This window comes from Rhagoletis pomonella, unplaced genomic scaffold, assembly GCF_013731165.1.
Source record: "Rhagoletis pomonella isolate Grant_MI unplaced genomic scaffold, Rhpom_1.0 Rhpom_scaffold_00004, whole genome shotgun sequence".
Classification (NCBI taxonomy): domain Eukaryota; kingdom Metazoa; phylum Arthropoda; class Insecta; order Diptera; family Tephritidae; genus Rhagoletis; species Rhagoletis pomonella.
Window position 1 is genome coordinate 6,035,203 of NW_023458558.1, and position 18,696 is coordinate 6,053,898.

Genomic DNA, 18,696 nt, shown 5'->3' on the forward strand with positions numbered 1-18,696 from the left:
AAAAAAGTATCGATAGTACTCCCACTTTCCAGTATTTTAAAATCAAACGCGAAAAGTAAACAAAAATCAGATTGGTTTGCTTTTGTGGCCTCTTTCTATTTGTAAATTAAATATGCACTTAAAATAGTTGAAATGTGATCTCGCAAGCACTTCAAAAGGAGTTTTAAAATAAACTTACAGTAAGTTTACTTCTACAAGGGTAAAGTGATCGTTTATAGCCGCGGCTCGGGTTTGGGAAAGCGAAGATGGCCAGGGCTCACGCAACCTAATAGTTGTTCCAAGCGTAAGAATTCCGGATGTACTCAAGAAATTCCACAATGGTCCTAGTGGAAGGTACCTGGGAATCACGAAGACCCTGGAGAAGATTAAGCAGAGGTTCTATTGGGTTGGATGTCGGCAATCGGTCGCAGAGTACATTGCTAACCGCGCGGAGTGTATTGCAGCTAAAGGCCCGAAATCCAGAAGTCATGGCCAGATGAAGCAGTATAACTCAGGTGCACCATTCGAACGGATTGCCATGGATGTAGCAGGTCCATTTCATATGAGCGCACAGGGAAACAAATACGTCCTTGTGGTTATGGACTGCTTTAGCAAATGGCCGGAGATATACCCGATTCCAAGCCAGGAAGCTAAAACAGTAGCGGAGGTGTTCACCTACAATTGGGTTGCGAGATACGGTGTACCTATAGAATTGCACTCTGACCAGGGAAGACATTTTGAATCGGCGGTGTTCCAAGAGATGTGCCAGATACTGGGTATCCGGGAACCTCGAATAACGGCTCTTCATCCCCAATCAGATGGCATGGTGGAACGGTTCAACCGAACCCTGGAAGAACATTTGCGGAAGGTCGTGGACAAAAATCAGAAAGATTGGGATGTCCGTATATCCTTGTTCTAGGCAAACATATGTAATTGGCTAACATTTATATGTAAATAGCTTTAGATATACAATTGTGCCACCTATTCCCAGATGGTTAGAATATAAGAAATAACAATACAAATGCCGAAAGCAAGTAAAATTATTTGTTGTTTCGCTTGCATGCAAATATGTATGTACAGTAGGGTGGTCCAAAATAAGTAAAGTCGGATTTTTAATGCTCTCACCCGCTAGGACTGTACTATATCGAAAAAATATACCGCTAATTTTAATTTTGAAATCAAAAAATATTTAGAGGGCGCTCAAAGTTTTCCATGTATTTTATATGGGAGAAAACAACTTTTCGTCGAAATAGTATGGAATTCTTGAAAATCAATATTTTTCGATCGAAAAACTCTGATTCTCTTCAAGATGCTTCCAATAACAATACCCTAATTGGTTATTTAGCACCTTTTTAATTCTAAAGATTCCGATATTCATTTCCGAGAATTCTATACCATTTCTACGAAGTGTTTTCCCCCATATAAAATATATGGAAAACTTTGAGCGCTTTGAGCGACCTCTAAATATTTTTTGATTTCAAAATAAAAAATAGGGGTCTATTTTTCTCGGTATAGAACCATCCTAGGGGATGATAGCATAAAATCCCGACCTTACTTTTTCACACGCGTTTTTGGACCACGCTAATGTACACATGTACGTACAATATTTATATTGTATAAGTATATATTTTATAAAAGTATTATCTTAAGGAGTAATAAATTTACTATATCTATGTGCATACATATTAATATATTTGTGTTAATTCTCTTCAGGTAGGATAATATTACGTCTCTGTTGAATTCGTAACGCGCGCTGACATTTTTGGACTTTCTTAAAATGCTGTAGCAGATCTTCAAATTTAATGTTGCTTTTGTACTGCAGGGAATTTCTTTCGTCGCTATAAATAATTATAATTAACTTTAATTAATTTAAAAAAAAAAAAAAAACGTAATAAAAACTTGCAAACCCACATCGGCGTTTGACCCCAATAATTTGGTACACATTGCAAACGATTCTTTAATAAGTTGAAAGCATCTGTCTGAGGCAAAAGCATAAGAATTCCAAAGAGCGCGTGTGCTAAGTGCTGGGCATCTGCACAGTTATTTGCTTTCGATACTAAAGTTAGGCGTAAGGCTATTGAAATGCAAATATGTGAAATTACTATTGGTACATAAACATATCAAATATTGCATGTCATTCCTTACGCGCAAAAATCGGTGATTCAATAAGTTGGACCAGTTTGTCTAATTCGTTCAGTAGTTCCAAAGTAATCTCTACATCACCACTGAAAATATAAGATGCCCAATTTTGAACATTAAAAAATTTCATTGAATAACATTAAAAGAAATGCAATTTGTTTTATGTATAAAAATTATCGTTAGTTACGGCTTTTTGCATTTCAGGTGGCGATATGTAATATGCACGTATCGATGGTCCTCTGCAATAACGACAAAATTCAAAAAGTAAAAATTTACCACTGTTAGGTGTCTGACGTCTCTATTCCTTGGGGGACTACTGGTATGCGATCTGGTATACATCGTAAATAATACGCAGTGGCGATTACCTATCGCATAGCATTTCTCTTTCGTATCGCATTACAGAGTGGCCCCCTGGACTAATCCTTAAGTACTTTCTGTGGTAGTCCTTACTACTTATTTTATTCTATTTTTTTTTTTATTAAAAACAATGTAAGGATCAAGTATGGATTAGAAAGGGATTGGATACATGAGTCACTTAACAGTAGTAGGGGATTTTATTTTTTGAATTTTCAGTTGTGTCGTTATTGCAGAGCATGATAAAAAAATAGGAAGGTAGAACCGCTGAGGAATTTTTCGAATCCTTGACGTTTGCAAACAATTTAATTTTAAAATTTTACAAACAAACACACACATTCTCATTTTCAATCTCAAACAACAACAACTTTGAACAATTCCCTTTTTTTACTCTCAATTTTATATGATTATAAAATGTTGGCAAACTTCAAAAAAAAATCATGGCCGACGAATTGAGAGAACGGTTTTACCTTACTATGTTTTTATCATGATTGCAGAGCATACCATATACGAGTAATAATCCCGAATTTCGGTTAAGCTTTAACATTGATTAGCTATTTTACTTACGAATATAAATTACTTACAATAATGCCACAAGCTGTGAAACGTGCTGGTAACTTTGCGCTAGCAGGCATAGAGAGAGTGTCGAAACAGGGCAGTGCGCCCAACTCATATAAAGGCATTTAAATAAATTGGCTGAGTGTTCATTTGTAATATCTCGCAGGGAATTGCGCAGTTCAAAGAGTTCCGGAGATGTTAGTAATATCATGTTAAGTAAGCGTACCATTGTTGAGGCAAATTTAATAACTTCTTCATCAATAATTTCCGCGAAAGTACGATAGATATACTCTGCATTTAGTAATACGCATAGTTGCCTGCAATAAAAAATGTTTAGACCTATTAGATATGTACATAGATACAATTTTAATATGTTTATTTAATTATTATTATTATTATTTTTTTTTAATTTCTGAGTCTGGGTTTCACTATCTAAATGTTTAACTTTCTTTTGTCAGCCGTGTCGATCTTTGCTATATATGTATAATGTGATATATATTTCTTTTTTATTTTTGTTTTAAGTAATCTGTATGTATTTTATTTTACTAGTATTTTTTATCTCTGTTTTGTACTATACAAGATCTATGATATTATTTTACTGTTTTTTTCTCTTAATAAATGAAATGAAATGAAATAAGTTACACAATTTGTATATTAAACCCACCTTATTATAAGGCTGGCGCGATTATCCAAAAACTTCTTTTCCTCGCCAAATAGGTTGATTAGACTCAGTAGGAATTTGCGGTAGTGTACTTTGTTAAAGTCACTAGATTCTAATATAAATTATAAAAACATTCAATTTGTACAGATTATATAGGCGCTTGATGGATGTATGTAGTTACATACATAAGTATTTACATTAGACTGCATCACCAAAAAAATTTACATTTTTTCCGCCGGGATTACAAAAGTTATTATTTTTTAAGACGTTCACCGAAATATTTTGAAAAAAATATTAAGATTTACGTGAGCTGGACCGATTTGAAAATACCTCCAAAAATGGAGTTTTTTATGTATAAAAATAGTTTCTTAATGAACTTTTTGCAAAAAGTCTCCTCAGATGAAAAAACAGATTAAGCTTAAAAAATCTGCATAAAAATCTTTTCGACGGAATCGTAATAATGAGATTTTTGATTGTTTTTTTTCAGCTTTTTTCAAAGATTGATTTACGAGAAACTTAAATAACTGGGCTAAAGCTACTCTGATTTAGACTTATGGGATTTCGATAGAAAGGTATTTTCCCACTATTTTTATTTATGTGCAAAAGTCATTCCTGTCCAAATTTTTTTTCAAATACCAACACATCTTAATTCAACTTTGAATGACGTTGGCTCATCCTACCTTTTTCATTCATCCTTTGAATGAGCTTATTAGCAAAGAAATAAAAAGGGTGAAAAAATACCTTTCCAATGATACCTCACAAGTCTAAATCAGAGTTTAGGTTCAGTTATTCAAGTTTTTCTTATACCAATCTTTGAAAAAAGTTAAAAAACAAATTTTTTAACTTAAACCGTCTTAAACATCTTTAAGAAACTATTTTTATTCATAAAAACTCTATTATTGGAGGTATTTTGAAATCGGTCCAGCTGACGTAAATCGTAATATTTCTCCGTAATATTTTGGTGGACGTCTTAAAACATAACAGATTTTATAATTCCAATGGAAAACAGTACCGATTTTTTTTTTTTGTATGGGGAGTGATGCAGTCTAATGTACATGCATACCTTTACTATATGTAGAGTTTAAAATTTCTGCCAGTACTGACAAGCACTGCAGCACAACCTCGTCGGAATTGTCGGATAATATACTTAGTAGGTTGGCACTTAAATTGTTTGCATGTGGCGACATCTACATTTATTGAAAATACATATTAAATATATTTTTTTCGTAAAAAATTGGTATACCGACCTCATTTGGAAAATGTGTAAATAAATGGTGAATCCATTTTAGCACGGCCACTTTTGTGTGCACCGAGTTATGCGTCAAATATTGGGATAATACTTCCATTACTGAACGTAGATCAATTTTCTCAATGTTTTGAGATTTGTGCTCTTTAGATGAAATTAGTAACATTATCGAGCTGTTCACAGAGACGGCACATTCTTTAATATCTGCCAAATGGAAAAAATAATAAGCGTGCAGGTTACAGACGGTTTTAAAATAACTACTCTTTTTAGATTCAGCATTGTACTCCAGGCAAGGTAAAATTGCTGTAAATATTCCACTAGCATAAGGCAAGACATTTGGTCCAAATATTTGCACAAATTCTCGTATCCAAGTTATAGCAATTGACTATATATGATAAGGTTTTGCGTTTTTTTGTAAAACGTCATTATTAAATCAATGTTTTTATGTATGTTTATAGGTACACTTACTTTGATTAGTTCATTTGGTGATTGTGCGTGAATGATTAGAATGTTTATTGTATCTTCCATTCGCACGAGAGAAGAGTCAGTTCGAATTGACTTTAAAAACTGGCTCAGAGTAGTTTCACACCTAAAAGCATGTGATGCGGCAATACACTTTTAAAAATGTAGTGAAATCGTCGGTAAATTTACATACATTCGTTGAATTTCCAGAGTGTTGTCTTCTAGCATTGTAAAAAGTCCATCTAAAATGTCCGTTAAATAAATCACCATATTTATTTCGGGAACTGCGTTCAAGATTGATATCCACGATATAACATATTGTCTAGCGAATGAGTTCTTTACGTAAATACGTTCTTTAAGTAGTGGTATAAATGCTTCCAAATTGAAAGTTTGGGAAGATTCTGTGACAATATCCTATAATATAAATATATTTAGGCAGCAGATAATTTGTCCTGCATATTTGGTACAATTTCGTAGCAAATTACCTTTAACAGTCGATCGAGCAATTCACTGCCATCCTTTACCATTTGGTCAGAATCTGCCACCAATCGTGAAAGAGCGGAAAATAGTTCTGGAAAGAAAGGTATGATAGCAGCTCTGGCTACTTTAACTACATTGTATAAAGATTCACAAGCGAAATAACGAACTCGTACATCCGGGTCACTAAGACAGTTTAGAATAGGTGTGACCAATTCACCTACATACCGTTCTGAGTCCTATAAAACAAGATATGTCAGTTTACCAAATACACAATATACCTTAATTACTTACTTTTCCCAATCCAAGACTGGTGGCTGCTAATCCTATTAAGCCACCTTTACGTCGATTGGGGTCTCGTGATGTAGCGAAATCATTAGAAAGTACCTCTATTAGCTTACGTATTTGAATGGAGTTCTTTTTTATATTGAATTCTGTCACCATTCTGCAAAAAATGAGAACAATTTAAATAGCAGAAAAACTTCCAAAGTAATAACAAAATATATTTTATATATATTTATGTATACATACTTTTCTATTTCTTGTGAGGCGACTTTACGCTTTTCATAAGCTTTATCTGCTAGCGCCTTGGCGCAGCTTTCACTCAACGGGGCGTATGGTGACTCCATTTCTCTCTACAAAAGCGAAGTCCTTATTTTTAGTGAATTTTCGCTACCGTGTCTATGACCCTCGTAGTCCGGTGTTGATTGACTAATTACAATTGTTCAATCGATTTTCTCATCGATATTTTATCGGTGTATCGATTGTTGGATCGGATTATAAACTGTTATACCATGTTCTGACCGACAACGAACACACTTTGAAAACGTGTTTTGGGAGTGTGGGCTGAAGGCTGTTCACACCGGCTGTTAATGTTTTCGTTGCCATTTCTTACATCCTCTGATTACAGTTTTGCTACACAAAAACAAAACCAAAATGCTTTTCCCTCATTTTCTTTCCATTAGCCACCTCTTACTTTCATTCTTATTTTACTTTTGCCAGCCAATTAACAATAAATCCGAAATGGCGTATTAAAGATGATAAAATATGACTTCCACTTCGATAAATAATCGAAAAAAAAACTAGTAAAGACACCGATTGGAATGAGTGGAACGTGAGTTTTCAAGTAGTTTTCAGCGAAAACTGGTTTTCGTTTGACAGATTTTACATGGACGAAAACACAAGTTTTAAGTCGAAAACCAGTTTTAGCAACGAAAACATGTTTTCGATGTCGGTCATAACATGCTATTAGTCTGTTCCAATAGCAGTCCGGTTTACAGGATTTAGTCAGAACTTACAGGAAGTCGTTCCTATTGACATAAAACCTGTAAGTGGGAACACATTTGAGAGAGTAACTGAGCAACTGTTCCTAGTAAGAAGTTACAGGATTTAGTCTGGAGTTTTTTTTCCTGTAAGTTCATGAAAGGTGTCAAACCATCAGCTGATTTACATATGCAAACAAAAACAGAAAGCGGTGAAAGCAGAGAACCTTATATTTGTAAAAAAAATGGAAGTAAAAAACGAAATATTTGAATATGTACACATTTTAATAATTAGTTAGTGATATTTCAGCCAAATCAGTGTTGCACAAATGACATGTAAACAAACCGACTGACGTTTTTACCGGAAATAGTACTTTTTGCGTTCCTATGTATATCTGCATCTGTTCTCCTTTTACTCTCATTTGAGAGCGTAAAATTGTAGTTTGACAGTTCCACAGGTTTTAGTCCGAAGATCAAAGGAACAGACTATGTTTGCGTGTACACTTCCGACTAGGATCAGTTGCTCAGTTACTCTCTCAAAAGTGTTCCCACTTACAGGTTTTATGTCAATTAGTCTGTTCCTTTGAACTTCGGACTAAAACCTGTGGAACTGTCAAACTACAATTTTACTCTCTCAAGTGAGAGTAAAAGGAGAACAGATCCAGAAGTGCACGGGAACGCAAAAAGCACTATTTCCTATAAAAACGTCAGTCGGTTTGTTTACATGTCATTTGTACAACAACTGATTTGCTGAAATAGCACTAATTAATTATTAAAATCTATACATATTCAAATATTTCGTTGTTTACTTCCATTTTTTTTTTACAAATATAAGGTTATTTGCTTCCACCGCTTTCTGTTTTTGTTTGCACATGCAAATCAGCTGATCATTTGACACTTTTCATGAACTTACAGGAAAAAAAATCCGTACTAAATCCTGTAACTTCTGACAAGGAACAGTTGCTCAGTTACTCTCACAAAAGTGTTCCCACTTACAGGTTTTATGTCAATAGGAACGACTTCCTGTAAGTTCTGACTAAATCCTGTAAACCGGACTGCTATTGGAACATACTAATTATGACCATGATTCAATAACACAAGGTTATGTAAATTGTGACAGCTAAAATATGACACTACTTTATCTAGATTTGTATTTTGTAAGTCGGAGAAAGTCGAAGAATGTGATCGCCTTTGCCGAAAACGGTAGGAGAAAGGTACTAAAAATTGCGCAAAGTATACAATCAGAAGCTTTTCAAGCGTTCAGCTGAATTGTGGAGCTGAAAGCCTGCGAAGCGCCAAACAACTGAAAAGCTTGTTGGGGAGTTGTACTCTTTGAGCTGGTCCAATGACAGGACCAGAAGATGATGGATAGGACTCTGATCCAAAAGACGGCAGAAAGTACACGCTCGAAGCAGGGAAATTGCAGAAGGACTCAGGTATCGATAGCTTGGCGAGCCTTACCGTAGCGGAGAAGGCCACGAAAGCGGTGAACGGTCGCAACCAGCGACCAGCGCTGAACATACTCCACATAAACCTCCAACACAGTAGAGCAGGATTCGCTCGACGTTGCTCTAGTCCAGGAGCCATGGCTATCGTCGGGAGGAAAAGGCCCGTATCTTTAAAGTGCGAGTTGTGAGGGCAGCAGTATGGGTAAGAACAACTTGTACTCATACACTTTGTCTAATTCTCTACTGAGGACTTGGCGGCTGGGGCCGTAGAGAAAGAGGCGGAGAGGAGGTTGTAATCCTGAGATCTTGCTGCATGGCGCCCAACATGGTCGCCTCACCCTGAGCGTTTAAAATATTGGTGAAAGAGGAAAAGAGCAGGGGGCGCAGCGACATCAATGAGCGTGGTTCAACGTACCGGAATGACTCGGGTTTTACCCGACCAAGGGCTGTTGTTTCGGCGATCTAACCCCGTTTAGGTCGGCGAAGTATCTCAGAAGTTGTTCGTCCATAGGGCTACATTCGCTACGTTTTCTCCTACTCAGGGCTGGTATCGAGTCAAACCCAGGGCCAGAAACCTACACCTGCTGTGTATGCCAGAGACGACTACACCACAACTCCACCTCTGGCAAGTGCAATGCTTGCGAGGGGTGGTGTCACTACTACAGGACTACGGACACATCGGCAGTGGACCACGTCGTATGTGGCCCCCCTGCTGCTCAAACAGAGCAGCCACCACGGCAAACCTCAGTCCACCAGAGCAGCCTCACATAGTCACCACAGCAACAACATAATAACACCACAGCCACGACAGACCATAGAACACACACAACCGCACCACCACCCACACGCCGGCGCCAACAACTCCTGGTTCCTCCTACAATCTGCAGGGTATGTCAGACCAGGATATTCCGTAATGTGACATCAGTCAAGTGCAACACCTGCCTTGGCTGGTGCCACTTTAGGGCATGCTCAGGTCTGCGTACCACGCGAGACTGGACGAGGAACTTCGAGGGCCCGTGTTGCGCTGCTCGGTCGCAGACCCCAACTGCGACGCCTCCCGCCACCACCACAGGGCGGCAACCATCACAGCAGCGCACACAGCCAACGGCAGTAAGAACACACACATCCCTTACACCCCACATCACAACACGTCTCCCGAACCACATGAAGCTCCTTCAATTTAACTGTAACGGGATACAGAGCAAGATTGAGGAGATAACCGTCTTTATGTGGCGGCATGGTATATTGATAGCTGCGGTCCAAGAGACTAAGTTGCACAGCAATTCAACATTGTGGAATTGTGCCGGGTACAACGTGCACCGTCGAGATCGCGAGCGAGATAATGGTGGTGGCTTAGCGTTCATCACGCACCACACCGTGCAGTATCGTCTTATCGAAGCAGACATCGACCGCAGGGATACCACCCTAGAATGTCAGGGCATTGCTATCCGGTCAGGCGGTGTCGAGCTCGAAATATTTAACATATACATACCCCCTGTCACCTGCTGCCCGGCAGGATATCGCCCTGATATAGGTGCGCTCCTCAGAGCTGAAAACCGTATGGTAGTAGGTGACTTTAATTCGCATCACGATCTTTGGCATTCAAGCCTGTCAAACGATTGTAGGGGAACAGAATTGGCTGAGCAGATAGACGATTCGACATTCTGCACAATGAACGACGACGCACCCACCAGGATTATGGGTAACTGCAGTAGCTCGCCAGACATCACAATAGTCAGCGCTGGTCTGATAAACAGCATAACATGGCGACCTATGCTGACTTTAGCATCAGACCATCTACCCATAGTCATCTCGTTAGATAAACCAACCGATTTTGCCTCCGCTAAACACCGTATAGGTCCGGTCTTCTCTAAAGCTGATTGGAAAGGTTACGCGACGTCCATCTCGGTGAACGTAAGTTCCGCAGGGCTGTCACTGCAGCTGCAGCTTGCTTCATACCGGCAGGATGTATAACGGACCCACGTCCAAACTTCCCTGCCGAAGCGGCTGTTCTAGCCGATGAGCGCGACAGCCTTCGTCAGGCCGATCCCGGAGATCCCCGTATTAGGGATCTCAACGCGGAGATTCGGCAACTAGTAAACGTACATAAGCGGAAGAAGTGGGAGGAGCATCTGAATACCTGTAATTTCACCTCTGGTGTGAGCAAGCTTTGGTCAACCGTGAGGTCACTGTCCAATCCGACGAAGCACGACGACAGAGGCGTAATTTCTTTCGGCGACCATGCTTCGTCGGACCCGGAGCGATGCGCGAGCTATTTTAGCCGGCAGTTCATACTGCATCCTCCGGTGGACAAAGCCAAGCGTCGAGTGACCACAAACACAAACTGCCAACAACTTGTGCCCCCCTTGCTTTCACTTGCGGTGAAGTTCAGGTAGGTGGCCATCGGGAAGGCGAAAGCCTCCAAAGCCATGGGTCCCGACGGCATATGCATGCTGATGCTGAAAAATTTTGGTCCTGCGGGGGTAGCGTACCTAACGGAGGTCCTCAATTTTTCATGTCCACTCTCATCATCCCAGACATCTGGAAGGTGGGGAGAGTGGTCCCACTGCTCAAACCGGGGAAACCCGCCAACATAGGAGATTCTTATCGTCCGATAACACTCCTTTCCCCGGTAGCGAAGACACTCGAGGCCTTGCTACTCCCGTACTTCACAAAGCACTTGACCCCATCGAAGCATCAGCATGGCTTCCGTAAAGTGCACAGTACAACAACAGCACTTAACGCCATAAACACTCAGATAACTCGTGGCCTTAACTGTAAACGTCCCTGTGAGACAACGATTCTAGTAGCGTTGGACCTGTCAAAGGCTTTTGACACTGTCAGCCATTCCACGCTACTAGAAGATATAGAGGCTTCCTCTCTCCCACAGAGGCTCAAACGGTGGTAGGCAAATTATCTGAGTGGTCGACACTCGTCGGTAATGTTTAGAGACAAATCGAGCAAACTTAGAACAATAAAACAGGGGGTTTCACAGGGTGGTGTCCTTTCCCCACTACTGTTTAACTTTTACATTTCAAAGCTCCCTCAACCACCAGAGGGAGTCTCGATTGTCTCTTACGCCGACGATTGCTCGATCATGGCGACTGGGAATGGAACTGATGATGATGTTCGAAAGTAAACGGATATCTCTCTGACCTTTCTCGCTTCTTCACTGCAAAGTGTCTAGCCCTCTCCCCTACGAAATCCTCTGCGACCCTCTCCACAACCTGGACGAAGGAGGTCAGGCTACCGCTAGGAATTCACGTCGATGACACACCAATGCCGACGGTGAATAATCCTAAAATACTCGGAGTAACATTCGATAGCCTGCTCTCCTTCTCTGCGCACACAACCGCTATTGTCAATAAAGTACAGAGCCGCAACAAGGTCCTCAAGCCGCTAGCCGGCAGTACTTGGGGCAAAGACAAAGAAACGTTGCTGGCAACATATAAGGCTATAGGCCGGTTGTAAACTACGCAGCACCAGTGTGGTCGCCGGGGAGTAGTAGGACGCAGTGGACGAAGCTTCAGACGGTACAAAATACAGCACTCAGGACAGCGACAGGATGCCTCCTGATGACACCAGAACACCACCTCCACGATCAGGCAAAAATGCTCCCAATTAGGGAGCACAACACGATGCTCTGCAAGCAGTTTCTTGTTGGGAGCCACAGATGTGGCCACCCAAATAGACAGCTGCTTGCAGAGGAGCCCTGGCCGAGGCACGTCAGGAGGCATCTATATGAACTGACGGACGAAGTCCAGAGGTTCATTAAGCAATCTCTGGACCCGTCAGCTCATAGACAGGCCCTGAACGGCATTCACAGCGACGCAGTCTCGAGTTATGTAGACTGTGAGTGCCGTTCTGGGCACACAAACACCGTACATCGACATGACGGAGCTCCATCTGCCTCGGGAGACTAGAACGACAATAGCCCAACTTCGCTCTGGCTACTGCAGCAGGCTAAATTCCTACCTGTCTAGGTTAAATGCGGATGTGCCGAACGAATGTCCGGTATGTGGAGAGACCCCACACGACTCGAAACATCTCTTCGCATGCCCGGAAAACCCCACAACCCTAACGGCGTCGTCCCTATGGACTGACCCCATAGAGGCTGCACGCTTCTTGGGGCTGCCGTTAGTGGAACTCGACGACAACGACTGAGATATCAGCCGATCTGGGCGGGGTTGTTGTAGCCGCTACAACAACAACAACAACAACAGCGTGGTGAATCTCTTCTTTGTTTCTTTCTTAATAGCAACTTAACATAGATGGAGCCAACGTCGAACAGGGTTGTTGATTCAACTTTTTGTTCTGAGCCCTCTTTCTCGGATCATGTTTATATAGGTTTTACTATCTCTGTTGCAAGGCCTCTTAGAGACATTTCTTTTAGGAACCCCAGACTAACAAACCGGGCTCTTTTTACAAAGTTGGTTGAGGACAGACTGAGTTCACCCCCGTCGGTTATAGACGTGAAGGACAAGGAGTTGTTGAACTATAGCCAGTCTAAAATATTAAATGATGCTTTTAAGCAGTCCTGCCCCCAAGGAGGGCAAAGGACTATATGCCCAAAAGACCCTGGAGAGATTAAGAGACGTACATATATATATATAAAACAAAACGTGTCGGGGCACATATTCTCAAAGGCGCAAACGAATTGAGGCGTCTCTGGAGATCGGAAAATTCGTGTTTCGGGTCTTAATGGACATAGCGGCCGCCTTGAATACTATTTCTAAGCAAGCCATATTAGACGAGTTGACGACGATAGGGGTTCAACCAGTAATTTGGAACTGGATAAGCGTTATGTTGAGCTGTAGAAGTGTTTCGGGTCAGTGGGGTAGGCATGACACTATGAAATCGGTTCACAGTGGTACGCTGCAAGGGGGAATAAAGAAAGTGTATATAGGCTATTAGCGATTGGCATGAGTGGCACTTAGGACTAAATCAATTGCAGTACTATACACCTTACTACATCTCTTGCCGGCGGACCTATCGGCAAAGAACCACAGCGATAAAGGCACTCCTATCGCTGAGCACTTTCTTAATAAGTAAGGTGGAGTGCAATGAAGCTCGGGAATTGTTACATACTGGTACTGACGTATATCTGTACTGGGCTTCGGGGCACACCGGCGTCTCGGGCAACGAGGAGGCTGACAGGCTAGCCAAAGAAAGCGCTCTGCCGGAAACTATGTTGATAGAAGAAGCGATTGAGCGGGTCTTGATCCAGAAGGCGCGGAAGGTGTGGACTTAAACCCAAGGATGGAAGATGTTCAGGATTATGTGCAGAATGCTCACGATGCATCTTCTATCCCTCATGAGTGAGGTCGCTGGCTACTGACTCTGACCACTGTAAAGATCTCTAGGAGACCTAGAACGAAAGAGGAGACAGTGAAACTGCTGCGAAGATAAGGTACAGCAAGGTTTTCCAGTCTGCCAAGAGGTCTACTATGTTATTCAAAATTACAAATGTTGCTCAGCGATTAACTGTCAACCATAACCTAACCTATAACATAGGCAATAGAAATAAAACACTATAATATATATGTAGTTTATTTAAATTATATGAAATTTATTCAAATAAAACAGATGCAAGCCATTAAGGACCATTTTTTTCCCAAGTGCCTTGAATTGAATATGCTACAATGCTTACTATACTACAGAGCTTTTGTATGGTAGTGAAATAAAAAACATGTTTCTATATATGTATGTTTGTATGTATAACATTCAGATAACTATGTAAATAGAAAAGCAAATTAGTTAATGTAAATTAATTAATTTCAATCCATTACGTATGTATACCCATTGTATACTTTTTTTTTTAAAGATTTGGCTGATACCATACTATTTTTCCACTGCAACAACCGGTCACCAATAGTGGCTCGCGAGGACTGAATCTCGTACTTAAAACTATGTCTGAATGAGCCCTCATTGTAAGAATCTCTGACAATGGCTTGGCTTTTCTATCAGTACTCGAGTAATTGCGATGGATTGAATAATTTGCGCATTCGTCGGAGAATCCTAGTAATCGCACTCCAGTCGCATATGGCGAGCAAATTATGCGACCATCCGATGAAAAACATGGTTCCTTTATGAATGTTTTTTCCTTGTTCAATTCTTTAGAGTAATACGTCAACTTTTCAGGGTTCTGAAAAATTTGTCGATCGGAATGATTTTCCATTTGTCTTAAAGATGTTGTTGACAATAAAGATACAGGCGATAAGGGCCGCGGCCTATTCCTTCGTCGATGGTTTGGTGGAGATTCATCGCTTGAAGTACTGCTTTCGTCGCTGCTTACGTATACTGTAGCACCCCGCATTAATCTAAATCCCGAATTTCTGGACATAGGCGACGACAAGCTAGCATCGCTACTAGGTGTTGCTGCAGGCAGCACTCCGCTGCTAATTGCATAAACAAAGTTGTAGACATTCGTGGTGTTGGTTTCTCTGTCTCGATTTTGTCGTAAAGCTCTGTCCTGCATAGTAACTTCGGCTGCCCAAATATCGGGTACAAATGTAGGCATAGTGCTATTACTACTGGCGGAGTTGCCATCTGTGTTACCACTGCCAGTATTATTGCTTCCAGACGCTTCTCCAATACCCGTCGCTGCATACTGGCGCAGTGGCATCATTGTAACTGGATCTGAAATAACAATTTATTTTTAGTTTAAATTGTAACTGTGAAAACTGTGTGGAAATAAAAAATATTATGCGTATTCATCTAAACGCGTGAATATCACGTAACCTCGTAAATATACCGGTTTCCATACAAAGTTAAGTAAGTTTACGAGATTTACGCGTGGTTACGAGACATTTACGCATTCAGTGAACTGCCCATTAAGAACTCTATTTTTGTGTTTCAGTTCAACAACATTTACCTGTACGAGTTGGCAATCGAGGGCCACGAATTCTGCGATTAACATTAAATAATACATCCTCCGTACTTTCTCTGCTGCCGGTTGCCGGACGACTGTGCTCAGCAACAGCATCATCTTTGTCTGGGTCAGCTTCTCGTTTGCGCTTTCTCTTATTTCCGTCGTTGTTACACTTCTTTACACTCTCAGTTATATCATCTGATTCTTCTTCTAAATCATGCACTGTCAACCATTCCGTTACGCCATCATAACTTAGATTTCGGCTAAGAAAACAATGCCCTCTTGGGTGCACCTAAATCAGATAACAATAAATACAATAATTTTTAAATGGTCATAATTCATAATACACACCTCCAACGATAATATGACTTCTGCGTCGTTTTCTTCTGGGAAATCCGTAATAAGTTCCACTCGATTCTTCTTTTGCTTTTTAGAAAACACGTGATCAAACTTGGCTGCTTGAGGTATATACTGTTTGCCCATCTGCATCAGTCTATATATAATTGGCTTATATAGAGAAAAGCAAAGTTAAACATAAATAAACACCAATTTAGGTACATTTAATATTAATAAGATGCACGCTACCAATAAGTACATAGATTGGTGCTTACACATATAAGTGTTTTGCCGAGCGTCTCCTCCGTTTTGTGGAATGCGCCTTGATGTTGGCACACAAAGGGGAGGGACCTACATTTTAACGCCGACTCCGAATGGCGAGTGTATTTTTATAAGAAGCTGTTTTTCATGGCAGAAATACAGTCGGAGGTTTGCCATTGCCTGCCGAGGGGCGACCGTTGTTAAGAAAAAACGTTTTTTCTACATTTTTTGTGATGTTGCTTTGACCCTCATTTGAACCAGGCCATGCGGAGTGGAAGCGCGCTCTGCTTACCACAAACCTCATAAAAAAATATATATAATATTCACAAATATTGCCATAACTCAAAAAACGAAATTTATGCAGAATTAATCGTAATATTTTTTAAAATCTCGTTATTATTTTTAAAATTTTTTCATAAATTGTCCCGTACAGAAAAAACATGTCACGTGTCCAACAGATTTGACATCAGTGGTTAATGTTTTCCGTCGCCAATAAGTTATTTCCCAACGATTATTTTTACGTTGGCTGATAACAGTTATTAAACGCCTCCTCTTTTATTTTCATAATATTTACCTTCTTCTCCAATATTCTTATTTTACAACGTTTATCAGACAAGTAAAAAATAAACGTTGGATATAACTGTTATCAAGCAAGTTAACAAAATCTACGTTGGGCGCTAACTGTTATCAAACAACGCAAAAAGTAAACCATGGGTTGTAACTCTTGCTGCCGTCCCCTAATTGGTGCGCCAAGCGCCAAACAATTGTCAAAAATCCTCATGCCCATACAATTTGTATAGAGCATCCCACAATAACGCGGCGCTAGCGCCGAACAAATGTAATTTTTATATTTGATAGGGCGTTACGTGTAAAAGTTTTATGCAGAAGACGGAAAGATAGACAAAGGACAAACAAGTGAAAGGGGAAACGAGAATAAGAGGAAGTGAGAAAACGTCACAAATGACGACGCGTTGATTTGGAAGTAGCGCGCTATGACACTCGTTGACAATGGGAAACGCAACACTTAGGGCTCCAATTTGGGGCGGCAGTTATCGGCAAAAAAAAAATATTTTTCATCTAATAACTGTTACGAAACAACGTTTTCATTAAATATACGAATTCGGGCATCGTTTTCAATTGTAACTTCGAGATAACAGTTATCTTTGGTACCTGAAAAAAGGTTTTTCATAAAATTTATATCACTTACTCGAAACCCGCATAAATCCTTGTGTAATGTTGTTAAGTCTAAATCATGAATGACCATTAGGTATCCGCCAGTGGTGCATAATATAAGTTTTGAGCAATCAGGTGTTATGCGGCATCGCATTAAGCCACTTGTATGGAACACTTTTTGATATATCAGTCCTTGTTCAGTATATGAATTAATATCCCACGTAAATATACTTCCATCAAATGCCGAGGTCACCAACAAATTATCTTTTTTAGAATACTCAATGCTTTTAACCCAGTTTGAATGTCCCTGAAGACTACGCATCTTCGTTTTCATGAAACGCAAATCCCAAAGGGCGACCGTAGTGTCATCAGAGCAGGTGGCAAAATGTCTACTATCCAGGAATCTTAAAATTAACAATTCATATAAATTACCTCTTAATTAATCTTTTGATTGTTGATATTACTTTATGCAGTTAACATTTGACGAATGTGCGTCCATGATTTTCTGCGCCGATTGTCTACTGACAACATCAAACAGTACAATTGCCTTTTTTTCACAAGCAGCAACCAACAAATTCCTTTCAATCACATATAAAACTATAAGCATTTTGGGACGACTAAGTAAATGTAAACATACCCTTCTGGCGAGAATTCCAAGTTGAATACACCACCAACATTTACTGTCCCCAGGGTGTTATTAACTTTACTATATTTGTCGTTCCATTGGTATAAAGGTCTCATCGATTTGTAAACTCGACGCATAATAAAATCCTGATCGCCGTGACTTTGTAGGAGACCGTTTTCACGCCGTAATAACCAATTGTGAAAACTCATTCTATATGGTATATTTTTTTACTTTAGAAAATATTTTCTATGTTTACACGTTTTCTAGAGATTGTTTAAAATAGTAATCAATCAGCTGTAAGCAATTTACGCCGAACAAGGCCAGAAACTTTAAGTAATGTGCTGAATTATCGGAATCTAATACTCGGTACCCGATATCACTTCGATACAATAGGTTCTTTCCCATACTCAATGCGAGATTCTAAAACAGCCCAGAAACCATTTCCGCACCCAAAAAAATTGGTAATAGAGAGCGAAAAGCGTAATGTATTGGATCCTAACAGCACAAACTAATATTACCGCGAGGGTTTTCACATTTTATAAACCGAAATCAATTTGCGTGCGTGATTTGTGAGAGTTGCATTTCTGTAAATTTTACTTCAGTATAATTTGAACCCATGGTGAAAGAGTGACAAGGTGATGTCAGTAGTCAGTTGGGAAATAGTTTTAAAATACTCCATTTTAGTATTTCATTTTATGTCGATTTTTAAAGAACTTGGTGTTATCAGAACGATATTAATATTTAAAATTGCTGGATTTGTATAATTTTTGTCCTCAAAATATAAAAGATATCTCAGTTATCAATGGAAAAAGACGTACTGTTATGTCGTAGAGAAAGGCGATTT

At 39.9% G+C, this 18,696-nt stretch overlaps 2 protein-coding genes across 3 annotated transcripts; both read right to left on the reverse strand.

The window, feature by feature from the left end:
- Nucleotides 1-1,399: 1,399 nt before the first annotated feature.
- On the reverse strand, nt 1,400-6,625 carry LOC118736872 (protein VAC14 homolog). Of its 2 annotated transcripts, XM_036466976.1 has the most exons (13): nt 6,408-6,617; nt 6,171-6,321; nt 5,885-6,115; nt 5,593-5,813; nt 5,406-5,526; nt 5,199-5,322; nt 4,939-5,141; nt 4,755-4,878; nt 3,695-3,803; nt 3,057-3,347; nt 2,125-2,204; nt 1,891-2,053; nt 1,400-1,817 (listed from the first exon to the last, which is right to left on the reverse strand). In XM_036466976.1, exons 1-13 carry the CDS (start codon nt 6,503-6,505, stop codon nt 1,679-1,681), a joined length of 2,055 nt encoding a protein of 684 aa, XP_036322869.1. In that variant the 5' UTR covers nt 6,506-6,617; the 3' UTR covers nt 1,400-1,678. The 2 variants fall into 2 exon arrangements, with proteins under 2 accessions (XP_036322869.1, XP_036322868.1); XM_036466975.1 differs by having other exon boundaries at nt 4,939-5,322; nt 6,408-6,625.
- Nucleotides 6,626-14,127: 7,502 nt separating this feature from the next.
- On the reverse strand, nt 14,128-18,348 carry LOC118736873 (DDB1- and CUL4-associated factor 10 homolog). The gene is made up of 6 exons (XM_036466978.1): nt 17,865-18,348; nt 17,692-17,805; nt 17,262-17,631; nt 15,809-15,964; nt 15,461-15,749; nt 14,128-15,225 (listed from the first exon to the last, which is right to left on the reverse strand). The coding sequence occupies exons 1-6, from the start codon at nt 18,059-18,061 to the stop codon at nt 14,405-14,407; spliced, it is 1,947 nt and encodes a 648-aa protein (XP_036322871.1). The 5' UTR covers nt 18,062-18,348; the 3' UTR covers nt 14,128-14,404.
- Nucleotides 18,349-18,696: the final 348 nt, after the last annotated feature.

What these genes read in the sequence shown, in the direction of transcription:
- LOC118736872 (XM_036466975.1), bottom strand. Translation starts at nt 6,505, where the DNA reads ATGGAGTCACCATACGCCCCGTTGAGTGAAAGCTGCGCCAAGGCGCTA. An exon ending in CACCAAATGAACTAATCAAA is followed by an intron (nt 5,323 to 5,405) that starts GTAAGTGTACCT and finishes TATCATATATAG; the next exon opens with TCAATTGCTATAACTTGGAT. An exon ending in TGAATCACCGATTTTTGCGC is followed by an intron (nt 2,054 to 2,124) that starts GTAAGGAATGAC and finishes GCATTTCAATAG; the next exon opens with CCTTACGCCTAACTTTAGTA.
- LOC118736873 (XM_036466978.1), bottom strand. Translation starts at nt 18,061, where the DNA reads ATGAGTTTTCACAATTGGTTATTACGGCGTGAAAACGGTCTCCTACAA. An exon ending in AGGATTTATGCGGGTTTCGA is followed by an intron (nt 15,965 to 17,261) that starts GTAAGTGATATA and finishes TCTCTATATAAG; the next exon opens with CCAATTATATATAGACTGAT. An exon ending in TCGATTGCCAACTCGTACAG is followed by an intron (nt 15,226 to 15,460) that starts GTAAATGTTGTT and finishes TTGTTATTTCAG; the next exon opens with ATCCAGTTACAATGATGCCA.